Source organism: Nycticebus coucang, chromosome 21 (genome assembly GCF_027406575.1).
Source record: "Nycticebus coucang isolate mNycCou1 chromosome 21, mNycCou1.pri, whole genome shotgun sequence".
NCBI classification, from domain to species: domain Eukaryota; kingdom Metazoa; phylum Chordata; class Mammalia; order Primates; family Lorisidae; genus Nycticebus; species Nycticebus coucang.
The window spans coordinates 53506979-53533812 of NC_069800.1; the positions used below are offsets into that span (position 1 = coordinate 53506979).

The window sequence follows — 26834 nt, forward strand, 5'->3', positions numbered from 1 at the left end:
AGGCAACATACTGAGACTCTGAGTCTCAAAAAAATAAAGAAAGAAAGAAAGAAGAATGCAACATACATATTATTGTTTGCATAAACTCAGAATGTTCCTAGATGAACTCCGAAGTATTACAGAGCTCTGCCTGGGGACTGGTGATAGCCTCAGGGAGAACCAGCAGGGAGTGGGGGGAAGGATTATTTTTCACTACATACCCTTGTGTACTGTATTTATCATGGGCCCAGACAACTTATCAAAAAGTATTTAGAAGGTTTAGTTTCACATTAAAAAGCAGCAGGTGCAAAGCAAAACCAATAATGAGCAGATGAGGGAGGCGTGACCCAGGGTGAGAAACGTCCCCAGATGGATAAAGTTGGGGCCATTCACCCAAAGGCTTGCAGCCCACAGGAGTGAACCATGGATCTGATAAACCCCAAAATGCGGTATGGATGTTTCACAAAGGTGTTGGGGGCTCAGGACAAAAACCCGAAAGCCACAGGGCAAAGGATTTGGTTTTGTTATGTTTTTAGTCTGTAATTTTGAGAAAAACAAAGATTTAGCAATGGGAAACTGAGGAGCACGTTTCATGAAAAGCAAGATGTGTGTTGCAGGTGAAGTGCTATTGAACTCTGGGAGGGACAGCTCCTCCTCACAGCCTCACTCAGCACTCTGCCACTCAATTCCACCCCTCAAGGCTGTCACAACAAAAGGTACACCCAAAGTTCCCAAACACTCTCCAAGAAGTGGTACTGCCCTCTTTAAGAGTCACTGAACTGGACAACAGGACACAGTGGATCAACACTGTCAACGCTCTCAGCCCTTGCAGCCCCAGCTCCTCCACAGACAGTCTAAGCTACCCAAGTGAATGGCTAGTTTGAGGTATTTGGCATATGTTTAAGGGATGAGTTCCCATGACGAGTGAATCCTATTCCACACCAGGGAGCCAATCTCCTCAGCTTCCCCACCACTATCTGAGGGTTTGCTTCAGGGCTCAGCAAGGAGACAAGGCTGGAGAATGAAGCTAAACAGGAATTGACCCCAGCCAAGTCCCTTTACCTCTTAGGGCCTCGGTGACTCCTCTGTAAAACGTGAAGACAGGAAAAGAAAGGGACCAGACGAGATGTTTTTGCCGGAGTCCATGACAATGCTTCAAGGACCCACGAACTACATGCCACCATGTCATACATGAATGCAAGTTGTAGGGAAGCAGGGCCATAGCCCATGTCACCTTCCCAGAGTGTCCTCGGTGCTAATGATTATAAACAACAAACCCTACTGAAGATCCCCCCTTCAAGTCCCTACTGAACTTCAATATCCTTTAATTCTGGCTCTGGCGCCCATAGCTCAGTGGTAAGGGCACCAGCCACATACACAAGAGCTGGCAGGTTCGAACCTGGCCTGGGCCTGCTAATCAACAATGACAACTACGACAATAAGAAAAAAAGAAAAAAAGAAAGAAAATAGCTGAGCATCGTGGCAGGCACCTGTAGTCCCAGCTACTTGGGAGACTGAGGCAATTTGAGGTTGCTGTGAGCTGTGACACCACAGCACTCTACCGAGGGCGACATAGTGAGACTCTGTCTCAAAAAAAAAAAAATTATTTAATTCTATAGGAAAGGGGGGAATCAATAAAAATTAACACACTTGTAAGCCGTTTAAAGCTGGCAAGGGAGCTTTGCTCAAACTCACCAGGAAACAAGGTCCAGCTCAGTGAGCAGGGAGGTCTGGCCCAAGGTTGCCTGTACCTATACCAAGTATTCCAAACCCTCTGGTCTCAGCAAAACATAAAACCCTAATTCTGTTTGTTGTTACAAACAACACCAATTCCCCCTGGAGTTAATGAGAGTTCAGTGCCTGTATCCAAGGGGTAGGAATTTAATAGGTTCCAAACAACAGGCACATCAGTCAACAGCAGGGGCTTTCAATGAAGGCTCTTAGGGAGAAAAATTGGGAAGTGCCTGCTGGATTCAGCGTCCTTTGGATGCAGAGCAAAAGACAGCCTTACGACTTAAGTGCCCCCTCCAGCAGGGACTAGGTGGGTGATGACAGACTGTGGGGTGCAGCCTGGCTGTCACCATGGTAACAAGACCACCTTTTCCAGAAAGCTGAGTCATTTTTTTTTTTTTCGCTTTAATGATTTAATTCTGATGGGGATGTATTGCTAAGTGCATTTCATCTGTAAACTTGGTACAATGACAAACAGCCACCATGGATGGACTGAATCACTGGGAAATGGTTCACCCTTGAACTGAAACACTTTTCTCCTGCCTTCTCTGAAGTAGCAGGACCTGTGATTCTACTGGGTTGGCTCCTGTCTGCCTCCCACCCTCAAGTAAGTCTGGTTCTGCATGAGTTAACATGGCAGAGGGAGGAGCCCTCCCTGTGGCAGAGGACAGAGCCATGACTCAGGGAAACAGCTTGGCGTGGAGCAGAAAGCAGCAGAATCTTCCCCTCCTTGTGACATTTCACTGAAATCTTAATAATATGAGAAGGTCTGCTGGGTATTAAGAAGCAAGCATGTGCTGAGAGCCTTCCCAAACCTGTCTCTTGTGAACCACCAGAAATAATCCCGCTCAGCACTTCCCGGATGTCCTTTGACTTAAAGGACGCCTCACTTCAAGATAACCCTGCCTCTTAGCTTTCCTGAGCCATGGCTATTAACAGCAAAGAGTTTCTTTTATTACATGCAATGTAGTAGGCACTATTCAAAATGCTTTCCTGTAGCGTGCCCCAAGTCACTTGCCCCAGATCACACAGATACCAAGGAAGAGGGCTGGGATTTGCACCCAGTCGGTGCAAGCCAGGGCTCACATGCTCCACATGGCCTTCTACCAGGAGGGCCCTGTCCTCAGCTCTGCAGCAAGAAGACTGCCTAATTTAGGGTCTATGGTTTAAGAGTACACTATCATTTGCCTTTTTTGTTACCCTCAACTACAGATGGAGGTAAAAGGGCAGAGAAGGTCCAACAAAGAGTTCCGGGACCTGGAAGAATGTCACTGATGAAGCTACTATCTCAAAGGCAGCCCCCAGGAGGTACCCCCACCTCACAATCTTCAGAGGGTGGCATAAGCACCTGCCTTATGCTACAAAGTAGGCTAGGGGCCTCCATGGCTGTCTCCCCTCCTCCTTTCCAATATTCATCTAGGCCTCCCAGCCAGGCCACACCAGGTGCTCCCCCCCAAGCCCACATCCGCCTGAGTCACAGCACAGGCTGTTCTCCAGGGGCTAGGAAGTGACACACCATTACAGGGAATTGTCTGTCCCCTCCCTCAGGGAAAGGGCCGCAGCTGAAAGGCCAGGGCACTTGTGTGTTTTTGTGGGTGTTAAATTTCCTTAATGATCTCGACAGCTAGCCTGCTGGGGCCTGAATGAAAGAGAGCCTTGGTCAACAGGCTGAGACAAGTGTGGCAGGCCACAGGAGTAGGAGGTGACCAACCAAGCGGTTGGCCAAGTCTCAGGCAAATCCCAAGTTGGTTATCCTACACAGAAGTCGGGGTGCATGCTCTGATGGATCAGGACACAAATGACAGAGGCAGAATGCCTCAGTGGTCAGGAATCAGCTCTCTGGCATCGAAACACAGGCAGAAACTAGTTCTGAACCTCCTGGCAGTGTGACCTTAGGAATTACTTGACCTCCCTGTGCCTCTGTCCTCCTTTAAGATGAAGACGATGATAACCTTGTGGAGTCATCAAAGGATTCAACCAGTTATTCACCCAAAGGTCTTAGTATAATACCTGGCAAAAAAGTAAGCACCCAGTCAGGGGTAACTGTTTCCTAACCAACAATCATTCCTCTTCCTCTTCTTCCTTCTCCTCCACCACCATCCCTGCTCCAAAAACAGAGTATGCTTTCTCAGAGGAGCATGTTAAATCAATCCCACAAGTTCAAAGTCATGGAAAACACCAGCCTGTATCCAATGGAGACCAGAATCAGTCCAGGACATGATTTCTGAGTTTCAATCAGATGGCAGAAATGATGCCAGGTCCTCTCCCCTCATAGTGAACCCAAGGCCAGCAGCAGAGGCCAGCGTGGCAGCACTCTCTCCACCCCCAATCCTCCCAGCGGCCCACTTCAAACATGACCACACGCTGCTGCTCTCCCAGAAGCAGCAAAGCAGAGATCCGTTAATCACTTCAAAGCCTTTCCCAAAGACACAGACCAGGGCAGGTACCCAAACAGGCCTCCCTCCCCAGCAATCTTCGGGCCCTCCCCAATCAGTAATTACATCATAAAGAAACAAGAGCCTGGAATTTCCTCCAGGCAGAGAGCAGAAAGAAATCTGGAGCCCAGGAAGAGGGGTGGGAGGCCTAAGCCACAAGGACCGTCTAAGTGAAAACAACTCCCAAGCAAATGGACCTTTTGCCCAAATGCTCAACATCCCTGAAAATCCACAGAAAATCTAAGAGAAGACTGCGCCCTGGCTGGCCTGGGGCTGCCAGAGCTGAGCTGTCCCCTGCCAGTAGTTCTCAACCTTCCTAATGCCGTGGCCCTTTAATACAGTTCCTGTGGGTCGAGACCCACAGGTTGAGAACCGCTGTTCTAAACAATCCCGGCCTGGTAAAACACATCCAGAACCAAGAAAAGGAGGGCTGGAATGGAAATCAGGCAGTGAAATAAAAGGGTCACTTTCAACTTGGGGGAAATGTCATTTCACCAGGATTCCAGGGCACCTTGGAGGCAGAGCAAGTGAGGGGCAGGTGGCACCAGGAGGGGCCACTTACCTGCCATTGAGAAGACGCAGCTATTCACAGGGCCTAGCCTCTCTTTTTCAAAAGAGAACAGAGGCTCTGGCAGACAGTCCTGCTTCCCGATTCTCAGCGGCCTCTCCCAAGGGGAGGAGGAACAGGCAAAGAGAACAGGCTAAGAGTCACCACTTACCGGGTCAGACCCAGTCTTGTATGCATTAGGTCGCCAGCTGGGGCAAGGACACAGTCACCTCTTTGCAATCAGGCAGTCTGAGGCCTGGTGACTTGCCTTCATGTCCCCAGGCTTTTGGCTCTCATTTATCACCCTCGACAGCAGCTCAGCTAAGCTGAAAGTCTTCAGTGCACTGCACCAAAGAGCCATTTATTCCACTGGATTCTGAATAAATACAAGGAACTACAGGTGTTCTCCTGGCTAAAGCAACAGTATCAGAAGGAAGTTGGGGTGGGTTTGCTTTACATTTTGACAGTGTCTTTTATTTGTTTAATAATTGTTTCAAATTCCTTTTTAGTTCTGATTCGCCTCTCTTAGAAATGGGAAAACCCATCTTTTATACTCAATGGTCTAATCCTTTCCCACTAGACTCAGCCTTCTCCACCCAGCTCTCAATAATGCACAAGTGGTGATTAAAGGGCACATTCATATGTAAAAGATGAACTACCCAACTCGCCTGGCAGGACAGAAATTGCCTCAATCTAGGGAAAAGAGGGTGATTTACAAATGAATTCCATGTTTAGCCCTCAACAACTAGAGGCAATTGCAACCTAGGCCCTTTCTCTCCCTCAGCAGCGATGAGGCCCTCAGGAAAAAGGACAACATCGCAACAGGAATTTCCTAGTTCAAGAATGCCAGGCTCTTTCGAATTTTACTCGGCAGGGCCCCCTCAGACTCCCTCAGAGGAAGCAGTGCCCCCATCCAGCCTGTCAGCAGGCCTAGGCCCAGAAGGCTCCCTCTGACAAGTGTACACATTTGAGGCCCTTCAAGCTACCCCACATCAGCACAAAGAGAATGTGGAATAACCGGCTGCCTCTGGCCTTTGCCTTGCAGCTGGCTGAGAAGCAGGTTCTGGTGGCTCAGACCTGTTTGCATTATTCATCCAGGCTGCAAAGAAGCAGGAAGGCCACACACTCCCACCCTTGTCTGGCTCAGGTTCTGAAAAGCTCGGGTGCTGGTGGCTTTCAAACTGCAGCATGGAATTGCAGTAGCAGCGAGGGCCAATTTGGAAACAAAAAGGAGATTCAGTGCCGCTGGCAGCTGAAGCAATGAAACTGGTAAAGAAAAGGAAAATAAAGGGCTCAGCACCGGTAGCTCAGTGGTTATGGCGCCAGCCACATACACCGAGGCTGGCGGGTTCGAACCCGGCCCAGGCCGGCTAAACAACGACAACTGCAATGAAAAATAGCTGGGCGTTGTGGCGGGCACCTGTAGTCGCAGCTATTTGAGAGGCTAACGCAAGAGAATTACTTAAGCCCAAGAGCTGGAGGTTGCTGTGAACTGTGACGCCACAGCACTCTACCAAGGGTGACATAGTGAGACTCTGTCTCAAAAAGGGGGGTGGGGAGGAAAATAAAGAAGCTTCAGAAAGCTAACAGATGAAGGAAGCGGTGCTGCTACTAACCAGGAGACGGTGCCCACGTGCCTGGGCGGAGGCCAACCTCTCTGAAAGTCACCTAATGAAGATAAGAAAATCCTCAAGCGGCGCCTGTGGTTCAGTGAGGAGGGCGCTAGCCCCATATACCGGAGGTAACAGGTTCAAACACAGCCCCAGCAAAAAAAAAAAAAAAAAATAGATAAGAAAATCCTCCACTGAAACACTAAGGAAAGATGGCTCTTCTACAGTCACCTTGCCACATTCCTTTGGAGAAGCAAGGATTTCAGACCCAGCATGTCACCCAATGACCATGCTCAAAAAGATGTTTAACTTCAGTCTGCTACTGATTCTAAGAATGTGTGCTACTGCCTGCAGCCTCAGGAGTGCACAGAGGATGGACTGGGGTGGCCGCTGAGGCATGTGGCGGAGAAGCCAAAGTCAGGAAGCCACAACAACAGAGGGGTTTGGCTGCAGACAATCATCATGCCGCCATAAATAAAAAATAAAGAAGGAATCGAGCAGGTGCTACTTTTTTCTTTTTTTTTTTGCAGGTTTTGGCCAGGGCTGGGTTTGAACCAGCCACCTCCAGCATATGGGGTCGGAGCCTTACTACTTTTGAGCCACAGGCGCCACCCAGCGGGTGCTGCTTTTAAGGGGATCAGAGTAAAGCATGGGTCTCAGCCAGATCCCACCCCACCAGGGCATATTTCGCAATGTCTGGAGGCATTTTGGGTTGTCACAACTGGGCAAGGAGAGGAGTTGCTACTGGCACCTCCTGGATGGAGAACAGGGATCCAGAAAACAATCAGGCCCAAAGCACCAACAGCACCAAGGTTGAGAAATCTGGCAGGAAGAAGCTTTCAGTGAGCTACCAGGCAGGTCTAGCCTTGAGTAAATATACCACCCACAGAGGTGTGTACTCATTGAGAGGGAAAATGATTCCTAGTGTTTCACCTGTTGGCCCCAACTTCAGATTTCAAACAGAAAAAAAACAATGGGACTAGTCAGTCAACAACAAATAGTTACTGAGCAACTATCAGACATCCAAGGCTACCAGGGAAACTCCTGGGAAGGCCGCTGGCCCCACGGGAGGACTGCCAGAAATAAATAATAGTCACAGCTACCTTTTGTTGAGCACTTATTATCTATCTAGGAGGCACAGTTCTAAAGGCAAACATGGATTTATTTACAACTCACCAAATGCTACAAGGAGGCAGGTTCTCAGTATCCCCATTTCATTGATAAGGTAACCAGAGCCCAGAGGAAAATAGACCCATGTGAAAGGGGCTAATCAGTATAGAATGATTAAGAGACTGATTACAGATAGACAAAAAGCTGAAATACAAGAGTTACATACAGGCGAATGAGTACAGAATTATTAAGAAACTGATTTCAGATGGACAAAAAGCCAAAATACCGGAGTTACATACAGGGGGGAGAAGGTGTAGCCAGGGAAATATTATTTCTCTATTTCCTTTTCAAACTGGGCTCACACCATTCACAGCTATTGTTTTCTGAGAAGCTACTTTAGGGATGAATCCTCCCAAGAACCTCCAAGAGTTTGGGACTGTGTGTCTGTTCCCATTTTATGGGTGAGGCTCAGAAAGGCAAAGTCATTTACATGCTCAAAGGCAGACAGATCAATGCAGCAAGCTTCACCTCCATCACAGCTGGATTCCACTCCAAAGCCCTTAACTACACAGGTCACCGGCTCTCCCCAGGCTGCAAGTGCCACCTGGTAATTGTCCGTCAGGAAGGCAGGTAGGGCAAGCTTGGCATCGGCCCACGTCAACATAGCACTGCGGCTCAGTGGATGAGCTCTGGAGCCAGACAATGAGGGTCTGCATTCAAGCACTGCCACCTGCCAGTGGTGTGGCCTTGGGCAAGTTACCGAGCCTCTCCGTGATTAGAATCTTCCTAAAAGGGACAACAGGATTCCATGGGACATTGCATGCAAAGTGAAAGGCACCATTACCCATTCCTCTCCTGGTAATGGAAGAGGAGCCAGAGAAGAGACAGTCAACCAGAAATCTCAAACAAATCTTCCCCAAATCTTTTTGTAACTTCACCATGGCAGTCTCCAGTCTAACCTCTTCCCAGCCTATTTCTCAGAAAGGTTCACTGAGAAGAAACAAACTTTTCACAGTAAATCCTCTCCCGGGTTGAACCAAGCCAGGCTCAAAATCCCTAAGGGACTTTCTCATAGATCAAAGAGTTCTCCAGGGGCCCACAATCCCAGCTCCACCCTTTCCAGAATGACCTGAGAAGTCCCAAGACTCCTCCCAATGCACCTACCTCCCAACTCAACTAAGACTCATCAAGTTTGGGAGAGAGGGGGTGGGAGAGACTTCCTGGTCAAACAGACAAGTCACTGACCTCTCAGAGCCTCAGAGAAAAGTATTATGAATGCCAAACCTTGCAGGGTTATTAAGAATGTGCCCGTGTGGCATCTGGCACATGACAGGGGCTCTGCAGAGGGGTGTTCCTTCCCTACCCATCCTCACAACTGCCTGTTTATGCCCATCCAACCTTCACAGTTGCACTTTGATCCAAGTGCTGTGGCTGCTCACTAGCTGGCCTTCTTAAAACCTGAAGAAGATGGACCACTCCCCTGCTTAAACCCTCTATGGGACTTACTATAGACACCCAACATTTTCTAGAGATCTAGTGTCCCAGTTATCTGGTCCTGCTCACTGTTTCTTCTCCTTCACAGAGAGTGGTGGTGCACTTCACACCAACCACCATGGCCTCCTTTCTCTCATTTTTTTTTTAAGAGATGGGGTCTCACTATGTTGCCCAGGCTGGTCTTGAAATCACAGGCTTAAGCAACCTGCTCACCTCAGCCTCCCAAGAGCTAGGACTACAGGAAATGCCAGTGCACCCCTTAATGGCCTCCTTTCTGCTCCTCAGACAACACAACCTCATTTGCACTTAGGCTGGTCCCTCCATCTAGAATGTTCTATGCCTGATCTTCTCAAGAGTTGCCAACTTCAGGGCAGCACCTGTGGCTCAGTGAGTAGGGTGCCGGCCCCATATCCCGAGCATGGCAGGTTCGACCCAGCCCCAGCCAAACTGCAATAAAAAAAAAGAGTTGCCAAATTCAGCTTTCAATCCCAGGGAAGCCTTCAATGGCCTCCTTTCTGCTCCACAGGACAAGCCAAGCTCATTTGCACTTGTCTGGCCTCTCCATCTAGAATGCCCTATGCCCAATCATCTCAAGAGCTGCCAACTTCAGCTTTTTTTTTTTTTTCTTTTTTTGGCCGGGGCTAGGTTTGAACCCACCACCTCTGGCATATGGGACCGGCGCCCTACTCCTTGAGCCACAGGCGCCGCCCAACTTCAGCTTTTGATTCAAATGTCACCTCCCAGAGATGCTTTCCCTGACCACCTCAACCTCCAACCTCCTTATTATATCATCCTGAAGTTGATTGTGGCTTTTCATTTCAGTCATTCACTGCTGAAAAATTTTCTTCCCTTTTTTGCTGATTCACTTTAATTTATAGTGTATTCTCCAGATTGTGAGCTTAATCTCAGCTTATCGGTCTTTTGTTGCTGTAGCCCAATGCCCAGCAGGGCCTGGCTTAGAAGTGCCCCCAGTGCACACATCTGACCATCTGGACGGGGTTAACCAAGCTCCAAGGTATGCCAGCTGACCTCACTCACAGGGAACTCCAGTGCTTTCTTCCCCAGTCTACAAATTTCTTCCAGCAAACCAAGAAGGCAACAGGGTTATAATAAGTAAACAGGAAAGATTACCCAAAAAAAGGAGACTGGCTACTCTAGGGTCTAAAAGGTACCCTAAAAATAGGAAATCACCCTTTCAACAGATACCCGGCTATTACAGTTTCTTGCCTAAATACCTCATTTCCCCTAAGTAGGGGGTTAAATGCTGAACATGTGAATGTGACAGGGTCACATAGCTAAAGGCAATTTCTGAAAAATCAAAGGGGAAAAACGCATGAAGTTTTCTCAGGCGTCCATTTCCTAGTTCTCTCTGTTCTTGGAAGAGGTTTTTCAGAATCACATAGCAGTTTGAAAAAAAAAAAAGCTCGTGACTGTCTCCAGGGAGATACCCCTCCCCCTCACTGAGATGACCATGACCAGTTAACCTAAATTCTAGCCTCAGTTCTTTGCCCTTTCTCTCAGAGGACCCTTTAAGTCCGGGGATCTATCTCTTCCAACCCTTTCCTAGATCTTTAGCCTCTGCCTGGATGCTCTAACACCTGCCCCTGCAGTGTGAGACCAGGGTCCCCAAGGCAGCTACGGATCTCTGCAGTCACACCAGCTGGCCTCAGGGAGGGAAGACACAAGATTGTTTTTCAAGTTTCTCCTGCATCCCACTCAGTGGGCATGAGCCGAGAGAAACTCAATCTGCTCCTTTCTGTCTCCATCTAGCTCCTTCGGGCCCTTCAGAGGATACAGAGGGAATGGCCTCGAAAGCATAAAACTATTAAAAATGTTTTCTGTCTCCTTAAAAGCCCCTGGCCTTTTTTGAGAACCAAAACCCATATCCCTGCCTCAAGGCCAATAGGTTGGGAGAAGCAAGGGAGTGTCCTTTGTTCTGGCTCAACTGGTAAGGTGTAGAGGTGTGCCAGAGAAGGGGTCCCTCAGACCCTTAACTATAGTTAAAACAGCCTCAAGAGGCCAAGGTCTCTTGAGCTCATGAGTTTAAGACCAGACTAAGAGTGAGACCCTCCGTCTCTACTAAAAATAGAAAAGCTGAAGCAGGGCGGCGCCTGTGGCTCAGTGAGCAGGGCGCTGGCCCCATATACCGAGGGTGGTGGGTTCAAACCCAGCCCCAGCCAAACTGCAACAAAAAAATAGCCGGGCGTTATGGAGGGCGCCTGTAGTCCCAGCTACTGGGGAGGCTGAGGCAGGAGAATCGCCTAAGCCCAGGAGTTGGAGGTTGCTGTGAGCCGTGTGACGCCACGGCACTCTACCGAGGGCAATAAAGTGAAACTCTGTCTCTATAAAAAAAAAAAAAAGAAAAGCTGAAGCAAGAGGATTTGCTTGAGCCCAAGAGCTGAAGGTTGCTGTGAGCTATAATGTCTACCCAGGGTGATAGCTTGAGACTCTGTCTCAAAAATAAATAAATAGACTGATAGACAGATAAACAAACAGCCTGAAGCTGAAAACTCCCCTTTAAAAGCTCTGTATTTCTGCTAATGGCTAGGACTATGGTAAGATGGAAGGCTGTCCAATCCTTTTCATTTGTTGGCAAATGAATAAACTCCTCTTTCTTTTCCTAAACCACTTGTCCTTCTAATGCAGCCTGGGGGACAAGTTCCCATTGGCAACCAAGTGTCAGCATCTCGCCAGGCTTAAAATGAGTCTAAATTTTAAAAATACGTATCTGTCTTACAACACAGCTCTTACCAATTACTACTGTACCTGGTTCCAACCCAAGAAATAGCAACCTGGTATAAAAGAGGATCTCCAAATTGAAGCATGAGGATGGGGAGTCATGGGAGCGTCAACACAAGGTGGGGCACAAACACAGCCCCGCTGCTGGCTGATGAGATTAGCCAGTGATATGGAAAAGGGGCAGCGACCAGGGCATCACGTGAGCAGAACTGACAGCCTGGGCCAGAGGTGGTCAACTTAAGGACCCACAGGCTAAATCCAAATTACCCAGAGTTGGGTATTACTTTTGAAATTTGAGTAAGTTTGTCCATGTTTTTAAATGGGTAGAAACTGCATTTTAAAATCCAGATTTCTGGCTTCTGTTTAAAAATAAAATCATATGATCCCCGCCTGTAGTCCCAGCTACTCGGGAGGCTAAGGCAAGAGAATCGCTGAAGAGCTGTGTGATGCCAGCTCACAATTGCTGTGAGCTGTGTGATGCCACGGCACTCTACCGAGGGCTATAAAGTGAGACTCTGTCTCTACAAAAAAAAAAAAATCATATGATCCCACCATTCCCACATGAACAATCCTCCAGGCTTCTCCCTGAAGGTGGAATTCCCTGTTTGCCAAGGTTGTTTTAACTTTCAGATAATGAAATCCAACCTTGAAAATCCTTAAAAGGGTATGAACAGGGAGGGGAATCAGAGAGAAAGAATAAGGTAAATAATCAGAGGTGACGGGTGCTTTGCTAGGACGGCCAGGTCCTAGAAAGTTCAATTCCATTATGTATATTGTTATAGGTTTGTTTGTATTTGTAAAAGCATGGGGGGGGGTACAGACAAAAACATAACTATAATCACTGGTTACCTGGCAAGAGATTTTTAGCTTTTTCTTTGTATACTTTGGCTTGTCAAGAAGATACACTGATTTTATCACTTGAAAATCCATAAGCCACTTTCTCTGATTAAAGTTAATTAGCTCATAGTTCTTACAAGAGACCCTTCATTTAAAAAAAGCATTTGTTGAACTGCTACTGTGAATCGCCAATCTCCGGGTAAGAGTCCCCCTAGCAGTCTAGAAGAGACTGTACAGGTAAATGAATAATTACAATAAACCATACTGAAAGCTGGGGAGAGGGCAACCCAGCTCACCAGGATATCATGTGGAACTTGACCCCAGTGAGGGCCACCATGCCAAAGGGCCTGGCAGAAAGGCAGTGCAGCAGCGCCTCAATAGAAAATGCCAAATTTAGGGCGGCGCCTGTGGCTCAGTGAGCAGGGCGCCGGACCCATATGCCAAGGGTGGCAGGTTCAAACCCAGCCCTGGCCAAACTGCAACAAAAAAATAGCCGGGCGTTGTGGCGGGCGCCTGTAGTCCCAGCTACTTGGGAGGCTGAGGCAGGAGAATCGCCTAAACCCAGGAGTTGGAGGTTGCTGTGAGCTGTGTGACGCCACGGCACTCTACCCAGGGCAATAAAGTGAAACTCTGTCTCTACAAAAAAAAAAAAAAAAAGAAAATGCCAAATTTAGAAAGATAAAAAGAGAGCTATGTTCTTAGTAGAACTGTTCAGAGACGAACAGGCAGGCCCAGGAGGGTCTGATCAAGCAAAACGTAAAGCCTAACACAACACTCATTTATGGAGCATGTTCAGTGGCGTGCCAGTCCCTGGCTAGGTGTTTTCCCCTACAGATCCAGCACTCCTAACAAATCTATTAATCTATTAAGGCCACAGAACAGCACTGGGCAATAGAGCTTGCTCCAATGATGGTAACATTCAGTGTTTGTTCTACAACTACACTGCCTAATACAGCAGCCTCTGGCCACCTGTGGCTGTTGGGCACTTGAAATGTGGCTAGCACAATGGAAGGAGGAATTTTTTTAATTTTTATTAATGTAAGTTTAAACAGCTGCTTACAACTAGTGGCTACTGTATTGGACAGCACAGCTGCAGCAGCTTAATATTAAGACAAAGGAGCCAGTCTAGTAAGCAAGCAGGATGCTTCTGAATCACCCATCCATTCCTGTTTGCCTCTAGGGATGTAGCAGTTGAATTCAAGGCATAATGACCTGATACCTAGGAAAGTGTATTTGAACTTGCCTTTCATTCCTCCTTTAGTCTAGCTTGGAAATTCTCAAACCTTCAGTATGCATAAGAATTTCTGATCAAAGCTGATTACTTTCACGGGCAATTTAAGGTACTTTCAAGGGTGATTTTGACTTTGGAACCTAAAAGACTTAACTATAGGACAGGTATAAATAAAGGGCTCAGAAAGAGGAAGAGCCTGGGTGTCCAAGCATGTGGACGTGGTGGGGGATGGTGGTTCTCGGGGAAAGCAGTATGCAGTGAGCTGTAAACCATGGTGCAGGAAAAAACCTGGCAGGGACAATGCCAACAAGAGAGACAGGCAGGCCCTACAGGAGGGACAGACTCTGCAGGGCCCCTGCAGTGCCGATCCTAGGCGGAAAAGACAAAGGAGCAAGGCCCTGAATCTCCACTCAAGACTATGGTCTTAAGGAGCCAGTGTAAATTTAAAAGGAGAGTTGGACAATCAGACTTGTGTTTTTAAAAGAGCCCACTAAAAGTGATATTAATATGTCAGGAAGGAAAGAAATCAGAGGCAAGAGGGCCATTTCAAAGAGCCCTAGTCCCTAGAGGGAAAAGAAAGGCAGGCCACCAATGGCTTCACAGAGAACAGACATTTGAGCTCAGGTAATTATTTCCAGGCACTGGATTATGCTGAAAACAAAGCTCTCCTCTCTAGCCTCAAGGCTGCTTCTACTTCAATCTCCAGGATAAAAGTTCCAACCGTCTAAGTGAAGTCACAAAATGACACAAAAGGACAAAGAACAGAAGAATCAAGGCTAAGTCTGTATCCTTGACCTAGACAACTGGCAGAGTGCTGGACGTGTCATGCAGAAGCAAGTGTTTGGCTTAGGCACGAGAAGCGGGCAAGTTAAGATAGGAAATTGGTTTGGGACATGTTGAGTTTGAGACACCCATCAGCAAACAACAGGTAGGGAGGTGAGATAGGCCACCGCCCTCTGCATCGTGACTCTGAAGATACCCAGGTTGGAAACATAAACTGATGAGTCATAAAACTACAGATGTGGTGAGATCACCCAGAGAAAAGAACACGCTGGGTCAGTGAGGACAGGGCCAAGCTTTCAACATCTCCAATGGCCAGAGAAGGGAGAAAAAGGTGCCAAAGAAACAGGCAGAAAATCAGAACTCAGGTGGCGAAGCCAGAGGATGAGGTGGGCTCTGGAAAAAGGGTCGGCCACTTCCACCACTGCTGAGAGATCAAGGCAGATGAGGATGAGGACTCAAAAGTTCCACTGGAAAAAGCAATATGGAGCCTTCAGGAAGCTCAGTGAGAGTGTGGAAACTGGATGGAAGTCACAAAGTGGCTGGCAGGAAAGTGGGAGGCGAGGAGACTAAGTCAGGAGCACAGACACCCCTCCCAAGACGTGTGGTCACAAATAGGACAATAGGGGCGGCGCCTGTGGCTCAGTCAGTGGGGCGCCGGCCCCATATACCGAGGGTGGCGGGTTCAAACCCGGTCCCGGCCAAACTGCAACCAAAAAATAGCCGGGCGTTGTGGCGGGCGCCTGTGGTCCCAGCTGCTCGGGAGGCTGAGGCAAGAGAATTGCTTAAGCCCAGGAGTTGGAGGTTGCTGTGAGCTGGGTGAGGCCACGGCACTCTACCGAGGGCCATAAAGTGAGACTCTGTCTCTACAAAAAAAAAAAAAAAAAACAAATAGGACAATAGCTATTAGGGAAGACGAGGAGGGGCATGAGACAAGGCAGGGGTTGAAGCATGTTTACAGCGCGGCATTCTCCAAAAGGTTAAACACAGTTACTCTGTGACCCCTACCCAATTTCACTCCTAACTCTATACCCAAGTATGTAGTGTATCTATACAACGAAGCATTATTCAGTCATAAAAAGAATATGGTCAACTTACAATGGGGCTGTGTCCAAACAAACCCATCGTTAAGTTGAAAATAGGGTAAATCAGGGCAGCGCCTGTGGCTCAAGGAGTAGGGCACTGGCCCCAGATACCAGGGGTGGCGGGTTCAAACCTGGCCCTGAGCAAAAACTGCAAAAAAAAAAAAAAAGAAAGAAAATATGGTAAATCAGGCTCAGCACCTGTAGCTCAGTGGCTATGGCACCAGCCACATACACCAGAGCTGGCAGGTTCAAACCCGGCCCAGGCCTGCCAAACAATGACAACTACAACCAAAAAAAAAAGAAAAATAGCCAGGCACTGTGGCAGGTCTCTCTAGTCCCAGCTACTTGGGAGGCTGAAGCAAGAGAATTGTTTAAGCCCAGGAGTTTGAGGTTACTGAGCTGTGACACCATGGCACTCTACCAAGGGCACGACACGGTAAGACTTGGTCTCAAAAAAAAAAAGAAAGAAAGAAAGAAAATATGGTAAGTCGAAACTGACATCTCTTGGGCCTGCCCAGTGGCTCACACCTGTAAGCCTAGCGCTCTGGGAGGCTGAGGCAGGTGGATTGCCTGAGCAAGAGCAAGACCCGGCCTCTAAAAATAGCTGGGTGTTGTGGCAGGAGCCTGTAGTCCCAGCTACTCAGGAGGCTGAGTTATAGGAGAATTGCTTAAGCCCGAGAGTTTGAGATTGCCGGGAGCTGTGATGCCACAGCACTCTACCAGGGCAACAGAAAGAGACTCTATCTCCAAAAATGCATTATCTCTTTAGCATCATCCAAGTTAGGGACCCTCTGTACTGATGCACACATGCTACAATAATGTGGATAAGCCTTGACAGCATTACTCTAAGCAAAAGAACTCAGACACAACAGGTCACATACCATGTAATTCCATTCATAGGGAATGCCTAGCATAAGCAAATCCACAGGCACAGAAAGCAGACCAGGGGCTAGGTGAGAACAGAATGGGAAGTGACTGCTAATAAGGATGACCTTTCTTACTGAAGGTGACGAAAACATTTTGAAATTAATTGTGGAACCCGTGGCACAACTTTGGGAACACATTTTTTTAAAAATGTAAGGATACAATTTAAAATGGAGAACTGGTTCGGCGCCTGTAGCTCAAGCAGTTAAGGCGCCAGCTACATACACCAGAGCTGGTGGGTTCGAATCCAGCAAACAACCAATAACAACTGCAACCAAAAAATAGCCAGTTGTTGTGGCGGGCACCTGGCGTCCCAGCTACTTGGGAGGCTGAGGCAAGAGAATTGCTTAACCCCAGGAGTTGGAGGTTGCTGTGAGCTGTGATGCCACAGCATTCTACCCAGGGCAACAGCTTGAGGCTGTGTCTTAAAAAAATAAAAAATAAATGGAGAACTGAGGCCAGGTGCAGTGGCTCACACGGGTAATCCCAGCACTCTGGGAGGCTGAGGTATATGGATCACCTGAGCTAGAGCGAGACCCCATCTCTAAAAATAGCCAGGTGTTGTGGAAGGCACCTGTAGTACCAGTTACTCGAGAGGTGGAAGCAAGAGAATCCCTTGAGCCCAAGAATTTGAGGTTGCTGTGAGCTATCACGCCACAGCACTCTACTGAGAGTGACAAAGTGAGACTCAGTCTCAAAAAAATAAAATAAAATGGAGAACTGTATGGCTTGTGATATCTCAAGAAAGATGTTTGTTTAATTCTGTAAAATGCTGGAAAGCCTAGGGTAGGTGTGTCAGGGACACAGGAGAGGCTGGAGAGGCACTGGTCCCTATCAGGACACGTGGACCTTCTAAACTTGCTCCACTCAACCAGTAAAGGATCCATGGCCAATGGGACAAAATGAAGTAACTATTATTTAAAACTGTCAGGCATTTAAAAAAAAAAAAAAAAAGGCAGGGGCTCTATAAATCTTCAGACCTGGTACATTTATCCTACAGGCATTTAGAGGCAGAAAAAAAGAGATGGTTCTTTCTAAACTAAGCTTGAAAATGGTCAATTTTAGATCACAGTCTTCTAGAATAGTAATAGTCCCATAAACATATAATGTGGATCAGCCTTCAAAAAATGGGGCAAACACGAGGTTTCCACAAGTGAACCACAAAGCTAAACTGCGCAGACGTTGCCGACAGGATTCCTTAAACAGATGCACAGAAAAGACAACGCTGGCCAAGGTAGAAGATTTCTCATTTGCAAAACCATCATCAGACATCGTCAGAGTTCTGGGATATTTTAGACCTTGTTAGGAGAGGAACAATCTGGTAGATATCTAACTCAACAAATTCTCTCCACCGCACAGTACATGGATGGCACTTCATGGGCTGTCGGAAATGTACAAGAGCCAAAATAAGAGTTGAAAATACTGATGCTCATTTTTTGAAAGAAAAATTCTCAGCACTTCTGCGATGCACTGTGATTTAAAAGTGTTTACGGTTATATTTTCTTAAAGAGTTTCCTTGAAAAATGACAGAAGGTCTCTTATCTCACAGGCATCCTCATAAACAATCCCTTTGTGAAAGTCTTCATTTACATACAACAGTGAGAACAAGGATCCTGTACTAATTAAGGTCTGGGGCTGGTTAGCAAATTGCTATAATTGTATATTCTCCAGCATCCTGTCTCTGAAAACATATCCCTACCCAGGCAAATCTCAGCAAGAATGATACTGTTCAAGATTTTAATATCCTGGGCTTCCGCTGCATCTGTGCATGTTTCCAAGTAGCTCATTCCCTCGTGCTGGTGACATTACACAGACATTTTTTTTAAATGGTTTCAGCTTTGGCAGCCCGGCGTCCGCACACCACAATCATCACCACAAAATGCACACAGGGCAGGATCAAGATGCACACAGCCCAAACAGGGGAGCCTTTGTACAGAGACGTGAACTCAGCTCACCAAGAGTCCATCATTTTTTGGGCTTTAAATCCCTGGCCTTGGAGGGGCTTGTTCTGTATGCACGGTGTGGCCAAATCCTGCAATGAACTGTGCCATGACCAGTCTTCCGTAAAGGATGCAAAATGACAGCCCTCGGCCACTTCTGACCCGGAAATGTGTTTTGCTGGGTTCATGCATGGTTTTTGAGAAACTAGTCTGCATAGACCACATTTCTAAATCAAGGCAGTTTTACAGGGGGGAGGGGTGGAGAAAATCCCAGCTGGCAACACTGAGTGAGCCATATTCCTGCTGGTCAGCAATCTAATGGAGGCACACTCTCGTTCTCCAAAGCCCCCAGCAGCCCCAGATGCCAGCTACAGTCACTGACCTACCTGCTGGGCCTGCAGGTATTAAACCTGGAACCCTCACGGCACAGTGGTTAGTACAAAGGTTCAAAACCAAACAGTAAACCTGACCCTAGTCCCCAGCTCCAGCCCCCAGCTCCGTCCCTACTTTGCTACCTCAATTAATCCAACTGAATCTTGGTTTCCTCAGCTGTAAAATGGGAACAACACACTACATCGTGGTATTATTAATCTGCATATAATAACCTGGCACCTAGTAAAATGTCAGCTATACAAACACACCTGCCATCTAGATGGTCCTTCTGAGTTATGTGAGAGCATCTTTCAACAGACCATTACTCTCAGATACAAATGTCAACCTGACACCTTGAAAGCTCAAAATCTTGGTCTCCCGAGAACTAAAACACTCTAGTAAATGCCAAGGTTAGCATAATGGCAATGACTGACTTGGGAATTAGTTAATAAGTGAGTACGTGTCAGGGGAGTAGGGTGTATTCAATTTTAGTTAAAGAACCCAAAAGGTCATATGGGCTAGATATAAGAATAGGATTTAAGAATTCTGCAGCAGGGTGGCGCCTGTGGCTCAGTGAGTAGGGCGCTGGCCCCATATACGGAGGGTGGCGGGTTCAAACCCAGCCCGGGCTGAACTACAACCAAAAAAAAAAAATAGCCAGGCGTTGTGGCGGGCACCTGTAGCCCCAGCTGCTTGGGAGGCTGAGGCAGGAGAATCGCAAAAGCCCAAGAGCTAGAGGTTGCTGTGAGTCCTGTGACATCATGGCACTCTACCAAGGGTGGTAAAGCGAGACTCTGTCTCTACAAAAAAAAAAAAAAAAAAGAATTCTGCAGCAATTCTTGCCTGAGATTTTAAGTTTCCCAGGTATAGTTCAGCTCAGGGGCTGTTTTTCTACCTGTAAGCAGAGAATAGTGACAGCTTCCCAATGACCACTCTGGCATGGTCACCTCGTTTCCTTTTGAGGAATTATCTATTTCCGAGGGAGGAACTGTTACTATTGGTGGGTCCAGGTGTCCCTTCCCTGGTCAAAGGGCAGACATGTGACACATGGTTATTGCACTGCTGTCCCTGACTCCAGTCCCCAGGAGCAGCCTGGATGAACCCCCACTCTTCCCATCAAAACCATGAAGAAACCACCTTCAGTCCTCCCCCTTCCTGCCCAAATTAACCAGAGCTGGTTTCCACCACCCACAACCAAAGAACCCTGACCAAGATGGTGCCACTTGGGGACTGAAGCTTGGAGTTTCTGAAACCACAAGAAAAGAAGGCTGGAGGAATAAATACAGTAGAACCTCTGTGTAAGTTCACCCAAAAGGGACTGTAACAAACTGACCAACATAAAGAACTTCCATTGAATACAGTGGTGCATGTCCAGACTATGAAAATTAGGTCCACGTCAGAAGGAGATCGATGTAGGGAAGAGGTCAACTGAGGTAGACCAACTGAGTAGAGGTCTACTGTATGTATTTACTGAGCCTGGAACATCCACCCTGGACTCTGAGATAATTAGGACTGAAAGAGGGATAAGCCTTCATCCCTGTGGACCCTCACCAACATCACCTTTTGACCGTGCAGACTGCAGCCCAGGATCTTAACTCTAGGATATTGCACATTGCCATGAGCGGTTCCATCAGAAAGGTGCCCTGGAAAGAGAAGCAGACACCATCGCCACTCTCTCTGGGAAATAGGAGCCCAGTTCCACACTAAGACAACCCACCAAGGGAGTCCCTAAGGAGAAAAGAAGGTCTCCCTGAAAACAACAAGATCCCTTGCCTTCAGTGATTCCCCACCAAAGCAAGGGCTCCAGAGCACCTAGGAAAATCACTCCAAACAGCTGCAAAAGAGTTTAGTCTAATGTTGTAGAGGCCAACAGGACAGGACACTGCCAAAGCAGTGAAAATCACCAGGATCTTAGATTAAGAGAAGCAAATTTCTGTCTGGTTCCAAGCCTGCCTGCTGAGAAGCCCTGCATGATTCCTCCCTCTGCCCCTGCTGAGCAGAGGGCCTATCTGGGCTTGTTTCCTTATCAGCCACCAACTTTCTTCCTGGAGGCTGCAAGCTAGGGAGACTACAAAACACAGTCAGTAGTTCTCACCACCTGCATCCCTACCAGGAAAAGCTCACCGTCTGTCTCCAAGTCGATTACCATCGTGGCTATCATGTTCAGACCCATAACCTCCCAGGAACTGTTCTGAGCACTCTGTGTCTGTGAGCAAATTTCATTTTAATCATAACCCTTTATCTTTATCATTGCCATATTCAAAAGTAAAGTGTGCCAGGTGAACTAGGAAGAGAACGATCCAGAATCCGGGAGTCTAGCTTTAGAACCCAGGTTTTTTCTACATTTTGTGAGGACTTTTTTGCCTCTTTGATGGTGGATATCATGAAAATTATGTGCAAATCTTCTTTTTTTTTTTTTTTGCTCATCAGCTTTGATTCATGTTTGTGTATTGAATGCGTGACCCAGGGGCAGCACCTGTGGCTCAGTCAGTAAGGCACCGGCCCCATATACCGAGGGTGGCGGGTTCAAACCTGGCCCCAGCCGAACTTCAACAAAAAAATAGCCGGGTGTTGTGGCGGGCGCCTGTAATCCCAGCTACTCTGGAGGCTGAGGCAAGAGAATCGCTTAAGCCCAGGAGTTAGAGGTTGCTGTGAGCTGTGTGATGCCATGGCACTCTACCTAAGGCCACAAAGTGAAACTCTGTCTCTACAAAAAAAAAAAAAAAAAATGAATGCGTGACCCAAAACAACTCAGATTCTTCCAATTGCAGCAAAAAAGAAAAAACATTGGACACCTCTGCTTCTAAGCCACCGTGACACTCAAGTTGAAGAGAAGGTGAGCCTGACAGGGTTCACCTAAAGAGGTGCCTACAAGCAGGGTTCAGTGGCGTGTGCCTGTAGTTCCAGGTACCTGTGAGCCTGTGGTGGGAAGATCACGGGAGTTCAGAAGTCTGAGGCTATAATGCAATAGGACTGTACTTGTGAATAGCCCTTGCACTACAGTCTGGACAATACAGCAAGACCTCATCTCAAAAGAAAAAAAAAAAGAACAGGGGCGGCACCTGTGGCTCAAAGGGGTAGGCCGGAGGTGGCGGGTTGAAACTCAGCCCCAGCCAAAAAAAAAAAAAAAATTTACAAAGAAAAAAAAAAGAACAGGAGGAACCTGCATTCTGACAGGGCAAGAAAACAAAGAACAAGGTTCTAACACAGGCTCTCAACAAAATCAGAGTTTTCAAGGAATGTTCTGGATGCTGGAAATGTCCAATCATTATCTTGATCTTGGTCATGGTCCCCCAAGTGCATACGTCTGTTAAAGTTCACCCAGCTGCACACTGTAGATCAGGTTAAAAATGTACCTGAAAATGGCAAATGAATGGTAGGTGGTGAGAGCTACCAGCTCTCTTACTGTTGGAGTGGGAGTTTGCAGATAAGCAGGGAGAGAAGGCCAGAGTAAGCCAAGTGATAAAAGACAGGAGGTGGAGACAAGCATATGAATTCGTGCTTAGCTAATTCAGATGCAGATGGGTACATGTGGAAACACTTGCAGGTACGTGAGTATCGTGTTTCCCTGCTCTGTCAACTTAGACGACCTAGAACCACAGACACCCCAGCAGCAATGACCACACACGATCGTGCCCAGATCTTGGAGTCTAATATATTCTCCAACAACGGACAACGGAGTCACTGGAGAAATGGTCAATTCTATGGCTGAGCCACAGCACGTACAAGATGAGCCTGGGACATCTTACAGCCCCAGAAAGTAAGACTGTGCTCAATAAGCAAATAAATACACCCCACAATCACAAGGTCTTTCAGGGAGACACAAAGGCCAACAGAAAGAGCTCCTGACAGCCAAAGCAGGAGTTAACAGCAGCGATAAATTAGTAATACTAGATCATAACTCAAAGTGTACGGTAAGTGTCCTTGAGTCTAACAGAGACAAATTAGCCCACGCAGAATTCCAACTAATGTATGTAGATGCTCTGCTCTCCAGGAGATGGAGCATAATTCCTTACTCCTTACATGGGGCGTGGGCTGCCCATTGTGACCTCCTTCCAAAGAGCAAGGTCTGGGGAACTCCAAGGGCAGGAAGAATGTAAATAATAATAATAATAATAATAATAAAAGAAAGGGAGGAAACCACACCCAGGTAATCAAAGCCAGCATCGGCTGCAATAGGACGTATATGCCTTTGATATGATGTAATGAAGACAGCATTTTACCCCTGTGGTCTTCCACCCCCAAGCCCATAACCCCAGTCTATCAGGGTCCAATCGTGAGAAACATATCAAACAAATCCTAACTGAGAGACATTCTACAAAATACCTGATCAGCGCTCCCCAAAACTGTCAAAAGTCATCAAACACAAGCAAAGTCTGAGAAACTGTCACAGGCAAGAGGAACCTAAGTAGACAGGACAACTAAATGTAAGGTGATGTCTTGGTGGAAAAACTCAGGAAATCTGCACAATTGGTAATAACAAGCCCAGACTGACTCCTTCTGACAAATACACCATCCTAACGCATCATAATAGTAACAGAGGACATGAGCACAGGAATTCTCATCACTACCTTCACAACTATGCTGAAAATCTAAAATTAGGGCAGCGCCTGTGGCTCAGTGAGTAGGGCGCCGGCCCCATATGCCGAGGGTGGCGGGTTCAAACCCAGCCCCGGCCAAACTGCAACAAAAAATAGCCGGGCGTTGTGGCGGGCGCCTGTAGTCCCAGCTGCTTGGGAGGCTGAGGCAAGAGAATCGCGTAAGCCCAAGAGTTAGAGGTTGCTGTGAGCCGTGTGACGCCACGCACTCAACCGAGGGCGGTACAGTGAGACTCTGTCTCTACAAAAAAAAAAAAAAAAAGAAAAGAAAATCTAAAATTAAGGCCAGGCGGGGTGGCTCATGCCCATAATTCTAACACTCTGGGAGTCTGAGGCAGGTGGATTGCTTGAACTCAGGAGTTCGAGACTAGCCAGAGCAAGATTGAGACACTGTCTCTAAAAATAGCCAGGTGCTAGGTGGATGCCTGTAGTCTCAGCTACTCAGAAGGTTTGAGGCTGCCGTAGCTATGACCCCAGGGCAGTCTACCAGGGCAAGAGTGAGACTCTGTCTCAAAATAAATAAATAAATAACCCTAAAATTAAAAGTCAATTTTTTTTTTGAGACAGTCTCACTATGTCACCATCGGTAGAGTGCTGTGACATCATAGCTCACAGCAACCTCCAACTCTTGGGCTTAAATGATTCTCTTGCCTCAGCCTCCCAAGTACCCGGGACTACAGGCATCCACCACAATGCCCGGCTATTTTTTGTTGTTGTTGCAGGTGTCATTGTTGTTTAGCAGGCCCCGGGCAGGGTTCAAACCGGCCACCCTCGGTGCATGTGGCCGGTGCTGTAACCATTGTGCTACAGGCACCGAGCCTAAAAGTCCATTTTTAAATATATCATGAAAAGTGACAGAATGATTCCTTCAGACTAGGTGGCCACCAAAAATTTCTTTAGGGAGACCACATCTAAGACAAATCTGAGCAATGAGAAACAGCAGCCAGGACCCAGGGCCACGCATTCCCAGCCAAGGACAAGCCAGGACTCCAAGGAGCAACAGAGAAGGCGGCCAAGTCAGGGGGAGAAATGGGACAAGATGAATCAAAGGTCTCAAAGGAAACAGAGGGGCCAGCCCAGGGACATGGCCAGAGTGACTTCAGGGCTGTGCTTAAATTCACGGGAAGGAATTGGCAAGATGACAGAGGATCTGACCCACGTTTGTTTAAGATCATCCTAGCTGCTGTGGGGAGAGGATGAAGTGGGGCAGATGAGAGAGGGGACAATGGTCACCCCAGAGTGGTCTTGCTTCAGGCAGCTCGGGGAGGAGTGCCACCTGGTAAAAGGCTTAGGAGCATCCAGAGCAGAGAAAGAAAGACGAGGAGAGGTCTCTACAATTACAGGAGAAGAGGGGTCTCCACACAGGTGGGGCCTGGGGAGGCTTCCTGCCCAGCTGACCACCCCTGACTCCTGCCCTTTGGAGAGTTACAGGGGTGTGCCGGACGGAAGCACCTCTCGGTTCAGTCCTGCTCTGCCACTACCCATGAGACATGACCGCTGGAAGCCTCAGTTTCCTCATCTGTAAAGTAGGAAGGTCACCTACCCCACAACGAGGTCACAGGGGGTCACCAAGAGGCGGTTCCTAGCAGGAGCACAAGCCTTCATACCCACTGTCAGCAAGCACTATTCTTACAAGCCGGAATCTAATCCAAAAAAGGAAATAGAACAGGCTGTCCAAGCCCTGTCAGGAGAGTGAGCAACAGAATGCGGAGTCCTGCCCCTCCTGGGCACCTCTCTCTGGCTCTATCCCATTTCCTACTGGACCACATTGGGTTGTGATCACACCAAGGGTTCCCTCATCACCCACAGTCTCAAAACACCTCTGTGAGAAAGCACACTCCTTGCTCAAAAGTCTCCGGCTTTGGCTCTCCTCACCATCTGGGCACTGGAACCTCCTGCCGTGATGCACCCACCCTCCCAGCTCCCCCCTGCTGCTCCCCAGCACTGGCTGCCCACCCAGCCAGGCTGGCCTTCCCACCTCTCCAAGCCCCCACCAGAGAGCAGCAGCCAGCTCCCATGTCTAAGGTCACAGCCTTGACCATCTGATCCCCCAGCTTTGTCCAAAATGACCCACTGTGTTAGAAAAATCCCTCAAAATGCATTTTGCTTCAGACACGGGTAAGGAGTCAAGTTTCTGTGACAGAGTCAAGTTTTTGTGACGCTCTCCAGCTAGATCAGAACCTCCTTCCTGTAGGATCTGCAATAACTGTCTCTTCCAGCCTTTCCCTCCTTCCTCACATCCCTGAGAGCAGGGCTGTGTGCTCAGGGCCAGCACTCGTTGACTTGTTGACGGAATAAAAACAACTTAATACAACCATTACATTTGGAGACGAGCCTTTTCATCAACCAAAGACATGAAAAATACGCCAGGAGCTCATTTTTAAAAGTACCCTGATGGCAAAAGTGAGTAACTGCTTCCTTTTGGGAAGCAGTCATAAAATCTCTCTCATGCGGACCAAATGAAAAGTACCCATCTCTCAATTAGAAGATAGATACTGAGGAGTCTACCCCAGGCTTCTGGATAAAAACATAAACTGTGTTTGCCCTAATTTGCTAAATCTTCAAATAAATGCAAACACTGGCCCCAGCATTCCAGAAAGCCCTGCATTTCCTTTTTAGCTTAACCCAAGACCACCGTTTTCCAATGAAGGTGAGCTGGCTTCATCCCACTTCTTCGATTAGATTCCGAAGGGGCCAGTTGTTAAAATCTGAAAACTAGCAACAGCTGGAGACTCCAGAACATGCTTTATTTAAATTCCAATTCCTGAAAGTCACCCTGTGGAGAGGTAGCCAGCCGCCCTCAGTCATGACACACAAGTAAAAGTTACTGTCAGGACGATTCCCGACACGTCAGCACACCAAACAGACATGCAAGGGAAAGAAAATCAAAAGGAGATTTCTCCATAAATTAGATTCATCCATCAAAGGTCCTACATCTCAAAATCCAACAAGAGTTGCAACGTCAGCTCAAAGAGCCACACTTCACTGCTCTACAACAACAAAAAGAAATTCCAATTTCCTCTTTAGCTCTCAAATAGATAATACAAGATTTTTACTCACCTTTGGAGCGAGTAGAGATATCCATGCTCTCTACCACCTCCTGTTCTGTTTTTATTTCCTCTTCAGCCAAGCTGAAACAGAGCAAATTATGTTCATGTTTAGATAGGCTGAGAACGTGCCACATGGGGGAAGCTATTTGGATGTTCTAGCAAGAAACCCACCTTTAAGACATTCCCCCATACTTACTGGGGAGGCCCACAGCTGATTTCAACAAATTGTTAAGACTCCTAAAGGAGTTTTATAAAACACTAGAGTGTCTCTCTCTCTCTCTTTTTTTTTTTTTAAGTCAAATTACTATTCCAGTTGTCATGCTATTAGGGGATGCAAAAGGCCTTTTTTTTAGACACACAGTTACTATCCAC

General features: G+C 47.4%; 1 protein-coding gene across 16 annotated transcripts in view; it reads right to left on the reverse strand.

Annotated features, from left to right (window-relative positions):
* Positions 1-26834, reverse strand: part of ZMYND8 (zinc finger MYND-type containing 8) — a 131414-nt gene that overhangs the window by 94518 nt on the left and 10062 nt on the right. For all 16 annotated transcript variants that reach the window (XM_053574362.1, XM_053574359.1, XM_053574356.1 and 13 more), the window contains one exon: positions 26473-26543. In XM_053574362.1, coding sequence (XP_053430337.1) covers positions 26473-26543 — 71 coding nt within the window. The remainder of the gene's footprint in view (positions 1-26472; positions 26544-26834) is intronic.